This window comes from Mytilus edulis, unplaced genomic scaffold (genome assembly GCF_963676685.1).
Source record: "Mytilus edulis unplaced genomic scaffold, xbMytEdul2.2 SCAFFOLD_1343, whole genome shotgun sequence".
In the NCBI taxonomy this organism is placed as follows: Eukaryota; Metazoa; Mollusca; class Bivalvia; order Mytilida; family Mytilidae; genus Mytilus; species Mytilus edulis.
In genome coordinates this window covers 32-21,616 of record NW_027268951.1, presented here as the reverse complement: position 1 = coordinate 21,616, position 21,585 = coordinate 32, and the positions used below count along the sequence as shown (strand labels likewise).

Genomic DNA, 21,585 nt, shown 5'->3' with positions numbered 1-21,585 from the left:
CATATTCCTTATGATATGATCTTTTTAATTTTAATGCCAAATAAGAGATTATACCCAACTTTCACGGTCCACTGAACATAGAAAATTATAGTGCAGATGGGGAATCCATGTACTATGGACACATTCTTGTTAAGAAATGTTTCATATTGTTTGTTGAGGTGAAAATGGAGAAATAAGGGTGCCCATGGCTCTTTATCAACTTTTCATCCACTTGTACGGTTTTGAAACCAAAAATTTGGAGAGAGAAAATTGTGCTATTGTTTCGTAAATTTATTATCTATGATTTTAGCTATGTCACTGATTTTAGCTAACAGTAGGCTTATTGGTATTTAACACAAAACCTGATTAGATATTTAAAATTTTGATGTATCTAACTTAAATTTATTTAAATCATTAAATGTTGACCTTATTTTACACATTCATATAAATGTTGTATTGGTTTATTGAGGAAGAAATATATATTTAGCAGATCATGCCTTAGGTAAATACTTGACAGTATTTTATTTGTAAATGGTGTTAAAATCAATCAATGGAAAATCTCTGAAAGACTTGATTACTTTTATTAATAGATATTAAACACAGGTAATTTGATATCTAAATGGATTTAATACTGATTGTTTTAAAGTCACTTTTAAGCACCGTTTTTGGGCTATTTGTGGCGGCCTGTTTTTATTGGTGGAGGAAGTCGGAGTGCTTGGAGAAAACCACCAACTTGATGTATTTGTCGAGAATTGTACATTTGATCTTAAAATAGACGGGAAGCATATCTGAAATGTTTTCATCTTGAAATTGACAAGCATCCATATGGACAATAAACTATTTCATCTTGAAATAAACATGCAAGGTTTTTCACAGAGAAACTTGTTTACCATAATCCATTTCCTTCCGAATTAATTGCAATGACAACATTCACGCTGATTAATTTGGCCTTTCTTATAATCTTCATAATTATTTGATATGAACATGAAAGGAGAAAAGAGATTAAAAATTACTGTCTTTTGGTTATTTGAACAAAAATGAAATCGGTAGAAGTTGGCTTTTGTAATAGAATACCTTGGGGGAAAATTGGATTTAACACGGATGTTGAGATTTCTACAGTTTAAATGTCATGAATGAGTCAAGAAATGAATGAATATTTAGTATAATAACATTGATGGTCTGAAATATTTAAACATTACATTTTATGTTGCTCGGGATTAAAAGTTTTATTTCGATTCTACCTGATTAGGGATATTGTGCATTGAATATCTGTTTGTTTACAATCGATATGTTCATTTCCAGGTTACAAATCTATATTTACCTATCATAAATACCTACCTTTGTATGTACAGGTAAACAAAGCTCAATAGGATTAATGGAATAAAATAAATATTGGTTGTTTAACTAATCTAACCCGACTGAATATTGCATTTTTATTAAAGAACGTTGTGTTTGTTGAATTTGGGATAATGATTTTAGAAAATACTGAAAAATTGTGTTGAAGCTGAAGCAATTTATGTTAGAATTCTGAAATTTGAAACATATGAAGATTTTGAACTAAGGAATAATGTCTTAGTAGAAAATACTGGAAAACTGTAAAATTATTTTGGAAATCTGAAAAATGAACTATATATTCGAGAATAAAACTAAGGAATTATGTCTTAGAAAATACTAGAAAAATTGAGTTGAAGCAATTTATGTTGGAGATCTGAAAATTGAAGCTTATAAGGATATTGAACTAAGGAATAATGTCTAAGAAAATACTGAAAAATTGTGTTGCAGAAATTTATAATATTTGTTTGGGAATTGAAAATTGAGCATTTACTTTGGATACTGAAGACTTAATTTAATTATATATACTTGTATTTCTACATGTTTGGGATTATCACCGAAATCAGACACTCTACTGTGTAAAGTGTAGCTTTTGATCCATTGTGTTGACTCAGCAAATTTTTGTTTACTTAGAAGAAAGAAATTTTACCTTGATCATACAATGTTTTACGTTTTTTCTCCAGTAATAAAATTTTTAATTAGAATAAAGATTGATTGGGAGTTATAACCTTTAAAATTATTAGGTTTTAAATTTAAATTGGATCATGGATTACAGCATATTTAAATAGCTATTTACATGTTGTACAAAACAATAAATGTAACAGTGCATGGTAATATCTAATTGACGATACTGTTTACCTTTTGTTTTGTGTAACAAAATATTGTTATATACGATACCTAAACCGGACATTTAAATATTTGATCTGTTCCTTATATAGTGTGGCCATCCATGTTATAATAGATTTATAATGTCTGTGATGGTTAAATCTGTATCAATGGATATTTGATGTTTACGATCATTGAAAAATTCTTGATAATTCTGTAACGTTGGATGTGACTTGCAAGTAGCTCAGTGAAAGTGATTTTACCGTAAATTATGACTATCATAGTTTATTACTTATGTTTCATGGTGATTATATTGTGAACTTAGTTCTGACAATTTCATCTTGAATCATGGAATTTTGAGACAGTTTTATATATATTCCCATAGTGCATTTCCTTGAGCTAAATGACAATTGTTGTGAAAATTTTTATTCTGATGGAAATTAAAAAAAATCAGCATTTTGTGACTAGAATTGCAAAACAGATTCAATATTTACTTAATATTTGATCCATGTTTATAAGATGAGCTGTACAGTAGCAATATTTACATAATATTTGTTAAACTTTTGTGATAATTGGGCTGCACAGTAGCAATATTCAAATAATATTTGATCAACGTTCATGATATGGGCTGCACTGCCTCTGTGCATGTAATGCCTTACAGTACTATACAGGTTCCAAAATCAGCGAGTACTATTCCTAAGTCTGATAGTACTATAAACCATGTTGATTCAGCTAATGGTGAACTAGTATTTGAGGAGGTGAGCAGAGTTTTAGTTAAAGCTGGTCAGTTTAGTCATTGACCGTTCAGGTTATTAATGGATTATTCTTTGTTGGGCAAATGATATCAATGCTCAAATACTTTGTAGTATATTTGGCCTTTTTAATTTCTATGATTTGACAATCACTGATGAGTATTTTTTCGGGTACAAAATTATTATTACTATTTATTATTATTGTTTCTTTCAAAACGTTGTGGGTTCTGGGTGGCCTAAGTGGTCTAAGAAGTCACACTTTGATTTGATTTGATATTTGATGTTTAAACTCCACTTTTAAGCACCACATTTAGACTATTTCGTGGCGGCCAATTTTTATTGGTGGAGGAAACCAGAGTGCCCAGAGAAAACCACCGATAGTGGTGTTAAACACCATACAATCAATCTTTTAAATTTTTTATAAGAGATGCTGAGTTACTGACAAAAAGATTGAAAATTTTATGTTATCCATTCAGATGCAATAGAATACTATATGTTTTTACATACACATACAGTGTATATATATGGTATATAAATCATTGTTTCACAGTGTTAGACCTTCCTGTCAGAACATTAGTTTGTGATTGTTTCAGTGTTAGACCTTCCTGTCAGAACATTAGTTTGTGATTGTTTCAGTGTTAGACCTTCCTGTCAGAACATTAGTTTGTGATTGTTTCACAGTGTTAGACCTTCCTGTCAGAACATTAGTTTGTGATTGTTTCACAGTGTTAGACCTTCCTGTCAGAACATTAGTTTGTGATTGTTTCAGTGTTAGACCTTCCCGTCAGAACATTAGTTTGTGATTGTTTCAGTGTTAGACCTTCCTGTCAGAACATTAGTTTGTGATTGTTTCAATGTTAGACCTTCCTGTCAGAACATTAGTTTGTGATTGTTTCAGTGTTAGACCTTCCTGTCAGAACATTAGTTTGTGATTGTTTCAGTGTTAGACCTTCCTGTCAGAACATTAGTTTGTGATTGTTTCAATGTTAGACCTTCCTGTCAGAACATTAGTTTGTGATTGTTTCACAGTGTTAGACCTTCCTGTCAGAACATTAGTTTGTGATTGTTTCAATGTTAGACCTTCCTGTCAGAACATTAGTTTGTGATTGTTTCAGTGTTAGACCTTCCCGTCAGAACATTAGTTTGTGATTGTTTCACCGTGTTAGACCTTCCTGTCAGAACATTAGTTTGTGATTGTTTCACAGTGTTAGACCTTCCTGTCAGAACATTATTTTGTGATTGTTTCACAGTGTTAGACCTTCCTGTCAGAACATTATTTTGTGATTGTTTCACAGTGTTAGACCTTCCTGTCAGAACATTAGTTTGTGATTGTTTCACAGTGTTAGACCTTCCTGTCAGAACATTATTTTGTGATTGTTTCACAGTGTTAGACCTTCCTGTCAGAACATTATTTTGTGATTGTTTCACAGTGTTAGACCTTCCTGTCAGAACATTATTTTGTGATTGTTTCACAGTGTTAGACCTTCCTGTCAGAACATTAGTTTGTGATTGTTTCACAGTGTTAGACCTTCCTGTCAGAACATTAGTTTGTGATTGTTTCACAGTGTTAGACCTTCCTGTCAGAACATTAGTTTGTGATTGTTTCACAGTGTTAGACCTTCCCGTCAGAACATTAGTTTGTGATAAATTGACTCAATTATTATCAATTATAGCAGTGAAGTTTTAGTAATTTGATTTTTCAAAACAGGCTGAAAAACTTGAATATTAGCGCTCTTCTAACATCTCACATCTGATGAATTTATATTCATTTGCTAATAAATTTGAACTTTTATAATTTCAGGAAAGAAAGCAAAAAGAATTGCAGAAGAAGCAGAAAAAATTACACAAGAAATCAGATGGACGACCAGGGACATCAGAAAGTGGTTGTCGACTGGTAGATTTCCAAATGTCCTCTACAAATCCATCACTTCCCCAATACGTAGAAACTTGTGTAGAATTTATCAGGGAAGAAGGTAGGTTTCCATGGAGATAAAGTTGTCTTTCTTATAAAAACCAGTTATCTCCCTTGTATTTTGCTTATTGCAGTGTTCTATATTTAGATTAGTAATTATTTAAAAAAAATTGTACACATAAGTTTTAGAAAATTTATATGAAAAGAATTTTGTGTTTTGGTGGAATTTACTTCTTATAAATTTTGGAGAAATCTAGAAAATTGAATCCTAAATTATTAATTAGGGCAGAAGTATAATAACAGAAAATGAAAAGACCAATAAATCGATATTGTTCGAAAAGCAGACCTTTTAATCAATGTAGGGGCTGAATTGCCAGAGTTTTTTTTATATATAATATATAATACAAATAATTTTTCATGTTTAAACCAAGAAGGTAAAAGAAAGTTTGACGTGAAATATATAATTTTGGATACCAGCTTAATATGATTTTGAATATTATGATTCTTGCTTGGGCTAATGGTTTATTACTTAGAATAATCACTAAGGTAGTTGGGGGGTCTAAAATTTTGACTGATAGTTTGATTCTAAAAAAGAGGGTCTTTTAAAATTGTGACCGCTATATTTATCTTTAAAACTCTCTGTATTTACATTTTTTCACTTTGAAAAATGTGGAGAAAAACTTTTTTTTGTATTTTAATTTTTAATTTGATTAAATTTTTTTTTTTTTTTTTTTTTTTTATAAATACATTTTTACCACTAAACAATGCTAAAATGAAAAAAGAAATTCAATTGTCCATAAAACAGTTCACAAGTAAATTAAAAATATATCTTATAATGTAATGTTGAATGGATAATTTATGTTCTTATTTGTAAATTACTTGTTTTTAATAAATGATTATTTTCCCAATTTTCATAATTTTCAAATGTTCTAATTACATTTTTACTTTAATATAAAACAGGTAATATTCTTCACTTTTTCACGTGATCAATTAGATAATATTTATTTTAAGGTAAATTTCTTGTTATTAAAACAAAAAAACTTCAAATTAATGAGGGGAAACAAATTAAAGAAATTGAGTTAATAAAGGGAAGTAACTATGAATAAACATAACCTTTCTGATGCAGGGAATTGATCAAAAGAATCCTGGTTTGACTGAAATAATTCATAAAAAACTATCTTTTCAAGTCATATTTGAAAATTATAAATGCTTTTCCTAAAGTCAAAGGATTGTATAGCAACCGACTGATAAAAAACAACCATAGATAATTTTGAAATAGCATCAATTCAGAAAGTATAAAAAAAATCAATCGTTTTAAGTTAAGAAGCCCCAGCTACCTTAAATGCAATTTTCAATAACAGTATGAGGTAAAATTAATAAATGTTTTCATCTTGAAAAAAATATGGATAATAGAGGTCACAGGTCAACGGGATTCACATTCAAGTGGTTTCCTGCACAACCTATTCACTTCTTTGTTATAAATGAGTATTTCAAACATGAAAATTTTTCATGCAGGGGTTATTTTTGCTGATTTTTCTGTTGCAATTTGTAGCAAGATAAGAATTTCGTATTTGTGAAGTCCAAATTTATTTTCAGGACCTACATATTGTATTCATTGTTTTTCTATTCTCATTCATTCAGAACATGCATGAAATATTTGCCACTGGACATTAAGCAAGCCACAATCAATCGAAATTCATTTCATATTCCTGTATGATTATAATTTTATCCAATTGCGGAACAGATATGAACAAGTTTGTGGATACATTCTACATGTTCCATTAAAGGAATGAAAGAAATGTATATATATATAAGTTATATCTTGTTATTTGGTGTGAGCCATGGCTCTGTGTTGGAGACCATACTTTGGCCTATAATGGTCTACTTTTACAAATTGTGATTTGGATGGAGAGTTGTCTCATTGGCACTCATACCGCATCTTTTTATATCTAGATATAAGAAATATATATATATGTTATAGCTTGCTGTTTGGTGTGAGCAAAAGCTCTGTGTTAAAGGCTGTACTTTGACCTATAATATTATACTTTTACAAATTGTGACTGTGATGGAGTGTTGTCTCATTGGCATTCATACCACATCTTCTTCTATCTAGTTATGTTCTTATTGTGTATTTTCTATTTATTTTAAGTGATGACTTTTGTAAATGTCCCTTGGGAAGAGTTGGATAGAGGTAAAATATAACCACCTTGAGTTACAGCATAATACCCAATCGCTGCAGTTATATAGCTTTTGTCTGAATTTTTGTTTGGTTGACAAAATAGATTTTGACAGAGACCGTTTATAGATATTAGAATTATTAAAAAAGTTATTTATAGCTTTTAAAGGAATTTTGAATAGATTAGGAAAATATATATACAAATAGATTTTTTTGTTTTCTTTTGATAAAAAGAATGTACATACATGACATATTTATCATTGAAAAGGAGAGATAACAAAAGCCAAAAAAGAAAATGTAATCAAAACTTCAGTTGCTTTAGTCTTGTTAGTCATTTAGTCAGTCTATTGAAATTATACCCAGTGCTTTAAACATAAAGTTGCTAAAAACACATTTTTATCTATGGAAAGAATCCTGTCAACAGATAAAAAAATTGTAAAATGCATAATTTATATTTCATGAAGCATATATTTATTCTTCAAGACAAGCTCAAAGCATGCTTGGAATATCCTTACGTAAAAAGCTTTGCTTGTATGATTTACAAACTGTTGATCTTAGCTTTCATAGAGAGGATATTCCAAGCATCCTTTGAGAAAATATAAATAGCAAATAGCAAAAATACATTGATAGTTTCTCAATTGGTTTTAAAATGATGAGACAATTGTTAAATATGACTGAAGTTTTGTTTATAAAAAATTCTATTAAGGGTGTAGCCTAGACAATGGTTATGGGAAGTAACTCATTGGATCACTTATATGTTTCTGATGGTACGTTTTATAGATGCTTTTTAAGCCTTTTTGTGAAACAGAATTACAATTATCTGTGTTACTTAAAAGTTTAGAATACGTTTATGAAAATGGCCTGACACAAACATACAAGTGATTTTTGAAGAGTTATATCCCTTAATTTCAGGTCTTCTTTCTTAATGGAAGCAATTGATTGATTCGCCATAAACATACATACTATTTTCTGACAACTGTAGAAATAAAAATGGGTAGACACATTCTAATAAAACATTCTAAATCACAAGTTGTTTTTGAGGATACAGTTTGTCAAGATTGACTCATTTACAGCTAATTTCCTAATGCATGTAGAGCAAAACTTTGGTTAGCTTGCTTGCTTTGTTTGTATATTGTACAACCATATTAGGATAACACCCAATTAAATTCAAATATAATATATATACAGGTTAAACTATGCCTATATATATTGCTTAAAAATGTCGATCTTATTTACAAAGCTTGTATAAACATTTATACAAACAAAGAAAGCAAGCCACTCAAAGTTTTACTTAGCAAACATTAGGAAATCAGCTGTAAATTATATGACATGTACATATGTCAAGAACAACAGAAAATAAGATTTTGACAGACTATATCCAGGCAGTTTCCCCTAAGCACTATCTCAAATAATTTTGTAAACTATATACACAATCTATTTAACACTTAATAAGTTTCTTTTAACCCCATTTTTGTTTAGATTTCTTTACAACATATTCTGAATATATTTCAAATGTATTTTCTCATATATATAGAGCCTATTTTTAACCATATTTATCATAGAGATAACTTTTACAGACAGTAACATAATGTTTTATCCTGAAAGAAGAAATTAATTTTTAACATACATTTTAGTTTAAAAATTGTTCAACAAAAATTTCACCAAAGAAAAGATACAGTTTATATTCAGATGACACACTTTTCCAAATGATCACACGAAAAAACAAACACAATTAATTTTACCTGGAGTTTTGAATGATAAGTGTGATTTGTGTTAAATACTTTTAGAAATATATGAATTTATAGTTAAGATTTTTTCTGATGAAACAGAGGCCATGCATCTCATAACATTAATTACTCAAAGGCACCTATTATAAAGTAAAAAGGGGTTTCAATCATTATATGTTATTAACTTTACATTGTCTCAAAATATAAAATATATTTGCCCAGTTAAGGCCAAGAATCTGGTAAAATGTAAGGCTTTGGCCGAGCTTTTCTACCCTTGAGTTGAGCCAAGTACATGTACATATAAAATTTATCTTTGGATGGTTCTTGTAGGTCTGGACAGAGCAGACCATTATTAGTGTTCTACTTACAATTTGCATGTGCTCGTTATATGTCTAACTTATGGCCAACAAGGATACTTCATTTGAGGTGTCGTCTGATTTTGGATGTTTGGATTTTAGAGAATTTTGTTAAGCTTATTATGCATTGATAGGTCACACATTTTTTTGAAGACTTGATATTTGAAATTACATCTTTATTCTATTCTTGAAAAGTAAGACATTGTAAAAACTATTCAAGAGTGATACACATAACATTAAGTTTCATGTGCAGACATTTTATTTTCAGTGTAATAAAAAGTGTCATTTCTGAAATAATTGCATGCAATACTTGTTCAGCAAATTTGGTCAAAACTAACTAATACAAAAATTATTATTTTCAAAAATATTGTACACTTGAAATTGATAGCCAGTGAAGTGGAATTGCTCATGGATTACTGATAATTTATCTTGTTCGATTTTTATTTGATTTTTTTTAAAAAAGAATGGATAGATATCATTTTAAAAATCTGCATTTGGAATCATTTTTTCTCATTAATGAACACATTGCATTATTTTTCTAAATTTTAATAACTGTCCTTTGATGAACAAATTTGGAGACAAATATGCATTATATTTTGTAGAACCTTGGGAAAAATGTTTCCTAAGATAATTAGAAAAAAATAAAATATTGATAGAAACCTCATACTTTTTCATCTCTGAAAGAAAATGATTTTTTAACATCTAGTATCATTCCATTCTCAATTTTATCATTAAAATAATTGTGATAAATACATCTAGTATCGATCCATTCTCAATTTTATCATTAAAATAATTGTGATAAATACATCTAGTATCATTCCATTCTCAATTTTATCATTAAAATAATTGTGATAAATACATGATATATTTAGACTTGTTTAATTATTTGGTAACATATGAGCTTGACTTTAACATGTTCAGTATGCTTGAGAAATTACAGCAACCTGTATTGTATGTTTTGTTTTAAATTAGACTACATGTAGGTAGACAACTATAAGGGTGTGCATGCATGACACCTGTAGCAAGTAACAAATATTTTTTTTGAACAAGAAACAGCAAAAATTAAAACAAAAATAGAACCCCAGAACATTCAAAGTAGTAATGGATTTTCTCTTTAAACAAAATACCAATGGAAGATACTTTCAAAATTGGTAAGCAACTATAAAACAAAATTCTGAAATTCAGCGTACTATAAAAAAAAAATCAGAAATTATTGCAATGTTTTTATTATTGCGAAAAATGCAACAGGGTTATAATCACAATAATTAGACCTTGTGTTTTGAATATTTTTATATGAATCAAACAGGATTTTTCTGAATAACGCAAACATTAAAATTGCATTTTATTCATAAATAACTTAATTGCAAAATTAAATTCACGCAATAATTTCTGAATTTACAGTATTTGACTTCCACCAATAGTTGAGATTTCAAAGTGCCATGTATATTTTTATGGAACCACCTGATGAAATATCACATAATTTTAGTATCTTATTTTGGAGAGACAGTCATTTGAAAAATATATGTCAAACTGTGACCTCATTATTATTCGTGGCGTACCAATACAAATTTCATGGGTTTCTTGAGTAAAATTAAACCATATTTTCAAATGTTTAATAGAAAACACATTTTACTGTTGGGCAGATTTTTCAGAAACCATGAAATCAAATATCCATGGAAGTACAAATACATTGTCTCAAACACCTAGGTTACCCTGAAAATGTATGAAATATTTGCCACTGGACTTAATACAAACAACAAATGATTAATCAAATACTAAAGAACAATCAGAATATACAATCAATTCACAGAGAATTCCATGGAGTCATAATGAATTTCATACGTTGGATACAAATTGTGTACAGTCACTATACAGATCATGACATTAGAGTTATAGTTGAAATTCAAAACCCAGCTGTAGTTTTTAATTTGAAATTTTGTATATTTCAAATGTTGTTTTTCTTTCAGGTATAAATGCAGAGGGTATATACAGAATACCTGGAAATAAACAACAGGTGGAAATATTACAAGTTAAATTACAAGAAGGTAAGATAAAACCAATCTTGCTTAGGTTGTGAAGAACAACAGATATAGATGTTAAGTTATCAAATGTTTTCAACTCTCCTGTATATAGATTTTTACACCATGGTTTTTTAGCTCACCTGGCCCGAAGGGCCAAGTGAGCTTTTCCCATCACTTTGCGTCCGTCGTCGTTAACTTTTACAAAAATCTTCTCCTCTGAAACTGCTGGGCCAAATTAAACCAAACTTGGCCACAATCATCATTGGGGTATCTAGTTTAAAAAATGTGTGGCGTGACCCCGCCAACCAACTAAGATGGCCGCCATGGCTAAAAATAGAACATAGGGGTAAAATGCAGTTTTTGGCTTATAAATCAAAAACCAAAGCATTTAGAGCAAATCTGACAAGGGTAAAATTGTTTATCAGGTCAAGATCTTTCTGCCCTCAAATTTTCAGATGAATCCGACAACCCGTTGTTGGGTTGCTGCCCCTGAATATGTAATTTTAAGGAAATTTTGCTGTTTTTGGTTATTATCTTGAATATTATTATAGATAAAGATAAACTGTAAACAGCAATAATGTTCAGCAAAGTAAGAATTACAAATAAGTCAACATGACCGAAATGGTCAGTTGACCCCTTTAGGAGTTATTGCCCTTTATAGTCAATTTTAAACCATTTTTCGTAAATCTTAGTAATCTATTACAAAAATCTTCTCCTCTGAAACTACATGGCCAAATTAATCCAAACTTGGCCACAATCATCTTTGGGGTATCTAGTTTAAAAAATGTGTGGCGTGACCCGGCCAACCAACCAAGATGGCCGCCATGGCTAAAAATAGAACATAGGTGTGAAATGTAGATTTTGGCTTATAACTCTGAAACCAAAGCATTTAGAGCAAATCTGTCATGGGCTAAAATTGTTTATCAGGTCAACATTTATCTGCTCTGAAATTTTTAGATGAATCGGACAACCCGTTGTTGGGTTGCTGACCCTGAATTGTTAGTTTTAAGGAAATTTTTGCTGTTTTTGGTCATTATCTTGAATATTATTATTGATAGAGATAAACTGTAAACAACAATAATGTTCAGCAAAGTAAGATTTACAAATAAGTCAACATGACTGAAATGGTCAATTGACCCCCTTAGGAGTTATTGTTCTTTATAGTCAATTTTTAACAATTTTCATAAAATTTGTAAATTTTTACTAACATTTTCCACTGAAACTAATGGGCCAAGTTCATTATAGATAGAGATAATTTTAAGCAGCAAGAATGTTCAGTAAAGTAAGATGTACAAACACATCACCATCACCAAAACACAATTTTGTCATGAATCCATCTGCTTCCTTTAATATTCACATAGACCAAGGTGAGCGACACAGGCTCTTTAGAGCCTCTAGTTTTACATACCTCCTGGAAAATTGAAATCGAGTAGGTAAAGGTACTTGTTAGAATATGCAATTGGAGGTGTTATGATTTAAGATTATGGAAAAATATAAGGAGAAAAAGATGAGAATTAATTTTAAGGAGATCTGAAACCTCTAATATTTTTTGTCTATACTTCTTTAAAAAAAACACATTTTGACTATTCTTCCAACTGATCAATTGTCCTACGTAAATTTTGAATATGACTATTTTCCTTCTAACTTCCTTTGTTGAAATACTATTGTTTCCATTTCTTTCAGAAATTAGTACACTGAGAAATAGAGCATGTGTTTTACATGCTGAAAAATAATATCACATCTTGTATTTTTTCTAGATCACAATGTATACACATAGGGGCTAAAATTAATTTTAACTCTTGTTTTCTATTTCCAGATCCTAATGTAGATATAAGAAGTTTAGATATACAGGTCAATACTGTAGCTACTGTGCTGAAATCATTCTTTAAAGATACAGAGCCACTTATTCCTCCTCAATTACAGGAGGAATTATTAGAAGCAGCTGGTAGGAAAAATTTATGCATCTTATTTTAAAAAAAAAAGATAATAGCATTTCAAAATGATGGAAGATTTTATGACTGCACCTTGTTTTAGAAAATTTTAGGAATAATGCATGCTTTGTAGAAACTTAAGAATATACAGTTGGCAAATATGTAAAAAAAAAATGAGAATGTTACTTATTAAATCAGAATTCAAATATACATTTATTTATTATTGTGGTTACTCACATTTTGAAAAGAATCTGAAAATAAACAACATAAATTCGAAAGCTGGTATTTTTTAAATAACAGCAATGTTCGATTTAGAATTTAGAATTCTTTGCATATATTTAAAAAAAAAAAACATCTTAAAGCATGCATTTTATTTTTATTCAAAATACATGAAATATGGTATTCCGTGAAATTACAAGATAAAAAAAGAAATCAGAATATTGAATAGTTATGCCTACAATATGTTTTCTTAAGTCATTGGTAGAGTTATATCCCTTTATGTTCATTTCCCAATTTTTGTTTTGTGTTGATATTTTGCATGTTTTGTGTATAGAGTGATTTTTTTTTATTGTACAGAAAAATATGTAGAAAATAGAGAAGCTGGGAAGGAACCTGGTAAAATCTTGAGTTTTCTAAATTTACCATTTTGCTTTACATCTTTACACTTTTAAAATACTTTGTTCTGATTGGTTGAAAGTAATTTGTCTTGGGAGTTTCTGTAGATTTGCTGTTTTTTCTTAAACAACAGTGATTAACAAGAGAATAGTGCATGAAATACTATGATAATATATTTAGAATGGATACTGAAAAGGGGGGCGGGGCTCATGTGAACAGAAGAAAAGGAAAGAGAATTCACAATGAGCATACAATGTTATTTAGACTTTTAGATTTGTAAAGTTTTACTGTGGAATCAATATTGTTCATTGGATACCAATTTTCGTGGGTACAGGTGAAACACGAAGTTAAATTTAAACAAATTGCTAATTCTCTATAAGCTTTGTATAGAGAGATTGGCAAAACGATGAAATCTAATATCCACAAAAATGGTGGTTTTCCTCAATCCACGAAAATTGATACCCCGCAAAAATAAATGAATCCACAGTATCTATTTTCGGTGTAAATATTTGGCTTGCATTTGAAATTCATGTGAAATGATAGTTTGCTTTGAAATTACTTGACTTTATAAACCTTCACCATTGACGTTGCCTTGAAATTTCTATATTAAGGTACATGGACGCTGTTTTGATATCTGTTGTTATCTAATCACTAATGAGAAAAAAATCCTGATAAAATCACTGTTGTTTTAGAAGGCCAGTAAAAGTCAGAAACATAACGTTCACAGAATGTTTCATTGTGTGCACGAGTGACTAATGTATTGAAGTGAATGCCTTGGTTTTACAATGAAACACATTATAATACTGTGAAGGCTGTTTGCTATCTTTGATAGCTGAGGTGTAAGCTAATTGCATGAAAATGTTTCAAGATTTTCGAAAAAAAGTTTGCTTAGTTCAGATTTTCTTTGAAAAGTTTATAACTTTATGGTTGTCATATCTGAAAAGAAAGTTATTTTTTATTTTTTGGCTTAAACAAATTTGAACTTTTAAGATTTTAGCCTAATGAGTATTTTAACGCCAAATTTATCAGTTTACATTTATTTAAAATTTCAACCCTCTTACAAGAATGCATATACAATGTATTAATAACAACATTCTCAAAGAAGAAAATGAACTAACTGAAAATTTTACGACATTTGCAATGTCCTATTAGACTTTCATCTAAACTAAGTTCAAAGGTCATCTGAGTTCATTTCATGGGTCTGCTCTCTGTTGTTGGATTGCTGGTAGGAATGTACAAATGTAAATGATATGTATCATATCTCCAGTATCTGCATTGCTATGTATATACTCAAGTTCTTTATGGTTGAAAAACTAAGCATGAGTAACAATTGTATCTTGAGCATGGAGATTTGAATGGCTTTTTTCTGTAAAATATTTTTGTAATTCAATTTTTACAATTTGTAATTACTAATGTAATGAAATAACTATACATAATTATTGTTAATGATTTTTTTTGTTGGTTATTTTCCCTGCCCTTTCTGGGACAGTGTAGAAGTTTATGTCTTGAATTATTTAGGTAGGTAAAAAGAAATAAATGGTACATGTGGTAAGAATCAAATTCCTACTATGTATATGATTTTGAATTTGTTTGAGAATTTCTTTTTTCCCTATAATGAAAATATTCTAATTTATGGATATAGTTTAATAAGGAAAGATCTAAGTTTTACATATTCGCGACGATATATATTCACGTTAATTTTCTACTCGCGAAAGTCACGAAAATAAGTTGGTTAACAGTATTTGAAATTTTTGAAACCAGCTATTTGTGAAAATACAATTGATAAAAAAAAAAATCGTTACATTATTGGATAGATATGTGGAGGACAAATTTCAATAAAGGGTTTACAACTGAAAAAAAAATTTGTAAACAGCTTTTGAATAATTTTTGAGGGAAAACAATCAAAGTGTGAAAGGTTGAGCTGTTAAAAACCTTTGTAAATGTGTGTAAAAACTGCATTGATCATTATTAGGACAAAAATAACATATGAAGGTTTCTTTATTTGAATGTGAATGTTAGCAACTGTTAAAATGTTACAAAATTTCGGTTTTTTCAAAAGAGAAAGTGTGGTGAAATGATGTTGAAAATATTCTTTCTGCTCTTTGGTCAGGTTGTTTTCTCTCTAAAACATTTACTGTTTCACAATTCTCTTTACTTATATCATTGAACATTGATTTATTACAGAAATTCCAGAGAAGAGTACACGTTTATTGGGGATTAGAGGTGTACTGCGGAAAATTTCACCTGTCAATTATGAAGTATTAAAATACTTTATAACACACTTAAATGAGTAAGTGAATTATCTTACAAGTTGTTTGCTTTGTTTAATCGATCAAATTTTGAAACTTTTCCTAGAATTTTGTTTGATTTCCTTAGCTAAGAAATATGTCTTAGAAGTTTTTTATACCCTGCTTAATTAAGGAAGTTTTTGGGATGGTGTTTATTTGTCGCCACACCAGTTCCTTTGTCTGCTAGGAATGTTCCATTTATTCCAAGTATGTGGGAGGGCAGGAAGGACAGTTTAATTATAGAATGTGGATCATAGTTCTATTACCGTTATGCAAAATTATCTAAGAAATGGTTCTTGGTTGTAGGGATGTTTTAAAAGTCCTTTCCTGTTCTCTCACATAACTTTTTTTCTCTCGTTTCTTGGACCACAAAGGGGGTGCGAAGCTAAGTACACATATAAGAATAAAGAGATTAGTGATATGATTGCCAATGAAACATCTATGCACCAATGTACAAATAAAGTGGATATAAGCAATTATAGGCAACCATACGGCTTCAACAATGAGATGTTTTTTTTATTATTATTTTAATTTTTAAAATTATATACAAAATAATGGTTTTGACCTTGGATTTATGGTTGACTGAACATAGAGATATGATATAGTGTGAGTGGGTTTTGTTGTTTATGGATACTGTAGTTTCATTAATTTTCATGGTCACAGGTTAACCACGAATATAAATATTCAATGATTTGCATATTTGCCATTGGTTTGTATGCAGACTTTTTGGTTTACTTTTATAAATTGTTACTTGGATGGGGAGTTGTCTCATTGGCACTCATACCTCATCTTCTTATTACAAGGGTCCGGAAACGGTCATATTTGCCAGTCATGTCCTAAACTGAAACTATAATGTCCTAAACTTTTAATTGGGATTTAGGTCAAATTTTATTTTTCAACAGTAATAATTTCGGTCATTTTGTTGAGATTGACTTTCAAAATCGCCATTTTGAACATATTTTTGTTTTGTTATCGACTTCCTGTAATTAAACTGCCACTCCAATAAAGTGTTATAATCCTGAGGGCCCTCCTAATAACTATATTAATGCCTCGGGGAGCTATTGGCTAATGATTGCTAATCTCTTTACCTGTGTTTTTAATTCACACCTGGCAATTAATCACAAGCTCCAAACTATTATTATAAAGAAATAAAAATTCCATACCAACTGGCTTCATTATTTAATTACCCAACAGGTCAGACAATTGTCAATTATGATTTAAAATTAAATTAAAACTTGGTTTAATTTACGTAGAAAAAAATATTTGTTTACTTCTAACACATGTGCTTTGTTTACTATGTAATACTCATGCTTGAAATTCTCTTCCACAGATTTAGACAATTAATCGTAAATTTAAAATAATTTCATCCTAAATAAAGCTTGTGCAACTATTTTAATTAATATTCTTGCACTATTAAAGGTCAAATATTAAAAAGCCGATGATTTCCTGTGATTTGGGTAAACAAAACTAATCCCGGAAATGAGTCCGGAATTGTTCGTTTTAGTATTGCAGCATTATCCGGTTTGAATATTGACTTCAGAATCGAAAGAAACATAAGTGATAACTGAGAATATTATCGTTTTGAGTCATTAAACTGTTGCCTTCCCTTAATTGCTCTTGATCGATTTTTGGAAAATGGTAGGACAAATCATGAAGCAAATGCGATGCAACAGTGAAACAAGTTTGCTGATGCTACGAACATAATGAGTCTCATGCAGTAATGTGATTTTGACAATCATTTTTTGAAAAGGGGCATCAACTTTTAAGTTGTATGAAAATGACCGAAATTAGGTGAAAAAATTTCCGGATCCTTGTTCTTATATCTATATCGCAAAACCATGAAATTAAATATCCACAAAAGTAAGTTTTCCCGCAAACCATGAAAATTGGTATCCATGAAAAGAAATGAATCCACAGTATAGAATTTTTCTGATTAGTTGATTATTTTTTATGATAATGAGAGTGAGGTTTGTTTGTTCTTATTTCTCCACAAGGTATAATTTTGATTTTGCCACGCAAGTTTTTGCTGTCCTCCAATTCAATTACATGTATTGTGATATTATGAAAAATGGATCTATTCATCAAGAATAATTTAGGTGTATCTTTAAGACGGCTACCTAACAATACTATGTACATTTCTTACAGTTTATACAGAATGAATAATCTTTTGTGCAAGATATGAAATACTTATTGACATAAAATACACAAGAAAGATCCTAAATATGTGTATATACTTATTGACTTAAAATACATAAGAAAGATCCCAAATATGTGTATATACTTATTAACATAAAATACACAAGAAAGATCCTAAATATGTGTATATACTTATTGATATAAAATACACAAGAAAGATCCTAAATATGTGTATATACTTATTGATATAAAATACACAAGAAAGATACCAAATATATGTATATACTTATTGACATAAAATACACAAGAAAGATCCTAAATATGTGTATATACTTATTGATATAAAATACACAAGAAAGATATCAAATATGTGTATATACTTATTGACATAAAATACATAAGAAAGATACCAAATATATGTATATACTTATTGACATAAAATACATAAGAAAGATCCCAAATATATGTATATACTTATTGACATAAAATACATAAGAAAGATACCAAATATGTGTATATACTTATTGACATAAAATACACAAGAAAGATCCCAAATATGTGTATATACTTATTGACATAAAATACACAAGAAAGTTACCAAATATGTGTATATACTTATTGACATAAAATACACAAGAAAGATACCAAATATGTGTATATACTTATTGACATAAAATACACAAGAAAGATACCAAATATGTGTACATACTTATTAACATAAAATACACAAGAAAGATCCTAAATATGTGTATATTTCCTTATTGACATAAAATACATAAGAAAGATCCTAAATATGTGTATATACTTATTGACATAAAATACATAAGAAAGATCCTAAATATGTGTACCGTATATACTTATTGATATAAAATACACAAGAAAGATCCTAAATATGTGTATAATATATTTACTGCTGGATAGATAAAAACCATCATTCAATATCTTTATATTTATTTTCAGACTTAGTCAACATAAAGATAAACATAGCATGGACAGTCGAAATTTAGCCTTGTGTTTGTGGCCTACTATTTTACGTATGGATTTTTCATCGTATGACAAAATGGCGCAAAGTACAAAAATTCCAGGAGAAGTCATCCAGACATTGATTGATCAGTGTGGCTTTTTCTTCCACGGAGAACCAGAGTGCTAGTAAAAATTTAAGAAATGACGTCATTTTACATAAAAACCAGCTTTTTTCTTAATTCTCACAAGGAACCAGTGGAGTGGAAACCAGTTTAAATTAACATATAAACAAAAACAATGACAACTAGATTGTATTGCCAGAGTAGATTTTCTGCTTTTGTAAGTGCTTTGTAGCAAAATTGACAATTGTTAAAGGTAATTTATAAAATTACGTGGCAATGAAGACGGGAGAATGTGTGTTCAGAATGAAAACGTTGCCATCGTTTTTTGCCAAACCTGAACTATAACTATTAATTAAATAAGGTTGAACCTTGACACATCAACCAAATTAATTATTGGTATATTATCTGACCTTGGTTGTCATAGCTACGAGTTTGACCTAATTTTACAATCATGTTGTCAAGAAAAACCGCCATTGGGCAGCTAGTCTTGTTTGTTGTCGTGTTGTTTGTTAATTGGAAGGTTATTATTGCATAATAATTATGATTATATACATTTGTGTTTCGATTAAACAAGATTATTAATGGAAGTCGATGGAATGGAAGTTAATCAAGGGAAACAATTCACACTGCAGTTTTACTTTGGTGGTTATTTTTCTGAAAACTTTAAACCAATTTTAAAAAATGTAAAAGATTTGCCTCATGATATATTAGAATATGATTAATTCTAGTTGTGATGTAGGTTTGAAAAACCTAGAAAGGAACTGCCAGTAAACTTTAAGTTAGTGAAGATAAAAAAGTTATTAAAATATCACAAAGTTATCCAATGGGTTTTTTGTTTTGATTAACATGATTAAGCTTGATTTGTTCTGTAATAACAAAGATCAATCTCAGATGAATATTTGCCAATTATCATTTGAACAATATTGGCAGGTTCCAGGCAAACATGGTCCAAAAAGTCAGACTTATTGTTTAAATAGATAAGTTCATTTTTATATTATATAAAAAGTTAATTGCTAAATACTACAAAGTTTGTAACTTTTTTAATGTTTTGTTGAGGCTCAAGATACAAAATTGATCTCTGAACTTGTCTCATTATTTTACATTGATGCCATTGGATAAGAATTCAATGTTTTTTCCAACCAATCAATTGTACATAAGCTTCCTTTCAGAAAAAAAAGTTTTAAACATATTTTCATATGATTAGGGAGTGTTTTAAAAAACTACATTGCACTTTGAAGGCAAGTTTTACTACTGTCATAACCGCATTGTCTGCAAGTTCATACAAAATATAAATATAGTATTAAAATATAAAAATAAACAAACGTTGTGTGTTTGTTTATGAGCTTGATTGAGAGGGGGGAAATGGCAAATTCCAAAACCAATTGTGACATTTTTTAGAGAGTCTGTAATAAAATGAAAATTATTGTAAATGTGCTATTTGTAACATTGATCTGATTGTTTAAGTTCTATTATCAAATCCAAGTGCTTTCTTTGCTATAATATTTTTGAATGACATTGTTAATTTTTTGTTGATTATTTTGTATGAGAGTTGTATATTTAATGAAGATTCTTTGTAAAAAGAAATATGTCAAGTTGCTTTTTTTAATTGAGATTTATGTATTTAATTAGTTTACTACATATATATATATATTGTTAAACAGCTTACAAGAAAAAGATATAGCATTGTTTAAAAGCTCACAGGAAAAAATATTATCATTGTTGAACTGCTTACAGGAAAAAAATATAGCATTGTTTTACAGCTCACAGGAAAAAATATTATCATTGTTGAACTGCTTACAGGAAAAAATATTAGCTTTGTTAAAAAGCAGTGTTAAGTAGCTAACAAAAAAAGTGTGTGCTCACTAGCCAGTTGTTCCAAGTTGATTTCATTGGCCTTATATCATGTGCTTGGAAACAGATCTTAATATAGTGAAACCTTTCTTAACCAAACTACTTTGGGACTTAAGATGTTGTTTTGATGTTTGTTTTACACAGATTAAAGGAGAAGGTACCATTATTAGTCAAATTGGCCCTAAAACTATCAAAGTGACTTTCAAATAATTTAAATGACTAATTTGAAAATCTTGAAAATTGAAAGCAATAATCTAGAAACCTCCCCTTAAAGGATATTCAATCAGGAAGTATATTTAATTTGCAAAAGAATTACTTATAGTTTGTTATTAAACTTAAAAGTTACTTTAATTAACGACTCAGTTATCATGGCTAAGATTTATATTTTCTGAATATATTTTTTATATTTAAAAAAAAAATATTATTGGTATCGAACAATTTTTGCCCCAAATATATTCAAAATGGTCTGTCTTTAAAAAATTTATTTAGTAAACATCTTGATACAAGTTTTCTTTTCAAACAGATGAAAAGTTTAGGCATGGTTCGGTTTAGAAAGGTTTCACTGTACAATAAGATAGCCATATTTAGTTGAGGTCTTA

At 29.3% G+C, this 21,585-nt stretch overlaps 1 protein-coding gene across 3 annotated transcripts; it reads left to right on the top strand.

Moving 5' to 3' along the window:
• Positions 1-2,620: 2,620 nt before the first annotated feature.
• Positions 2,621-20,809, top strand: LOC139509147 (rho GTPase-activating protein 5-like). 3 transcript variants are annotated; one of them, XM_071296087.1, is made up of 8 exons: positions 2,621-2,894; positions 4,690-4,861; positions 6,950-6,991; positions 11,027-11,104; positions 12,897-13,025; positions 13,588-13,626; positions 15,811-15,916; positions 19,011-20,809. In XM_071296087.1, exons 1-8 carry the CDS (start codon positions 2,760-2,762, stop codon positions 19,198-19,200), a joined length of 891 nt encoding a protein of 296 aa, XP_071152188.1. In that variant the 5' UTR covers positions 2,621-2,759; the 3' UTR covers positions 19,201-20,809. The 3 variants fall into 3 exon arrangements, with proteins under 3 accessions (XP_071152188.1, XP_071152189.1, XP_071152190.1); XM_071296088.1 differs by lacking the exon at positions 13,588-13,626 and having other exon boundaries at positions 2,626-2,894; XM_071296089.1 differs by lacking the exon at positions 6,950-6,991 and having other exon boundaries at positions 2,644-2,894.
• The last annotated feature ends 776 nt before the right edge of the window (positions 20,810-21,585 follow it).

Coding starts and splice junctions, on each gene's coding strand:
- LOC139509147 (XM_071296087.1), top strand. CDS start 2,760: ATGGGCTGCACTGCCTCTGTGCATGTAATGCCTTACAGTACTATACAG. Junction 4,862..6,949: donor AGAATTTATCAGGGAAGAAG/GTAGGTTTCCAT, acceptor ATTTATTTTAAG/TGATGACTTTTGTAAATGTC. Junction 6,992..11,026: donor TTGGGAAGAGTTGGATAGAG/GTAAAATATAAC, acceptor TTTTTCTTTCAG/GTATAAATGCAGAGGGTATA.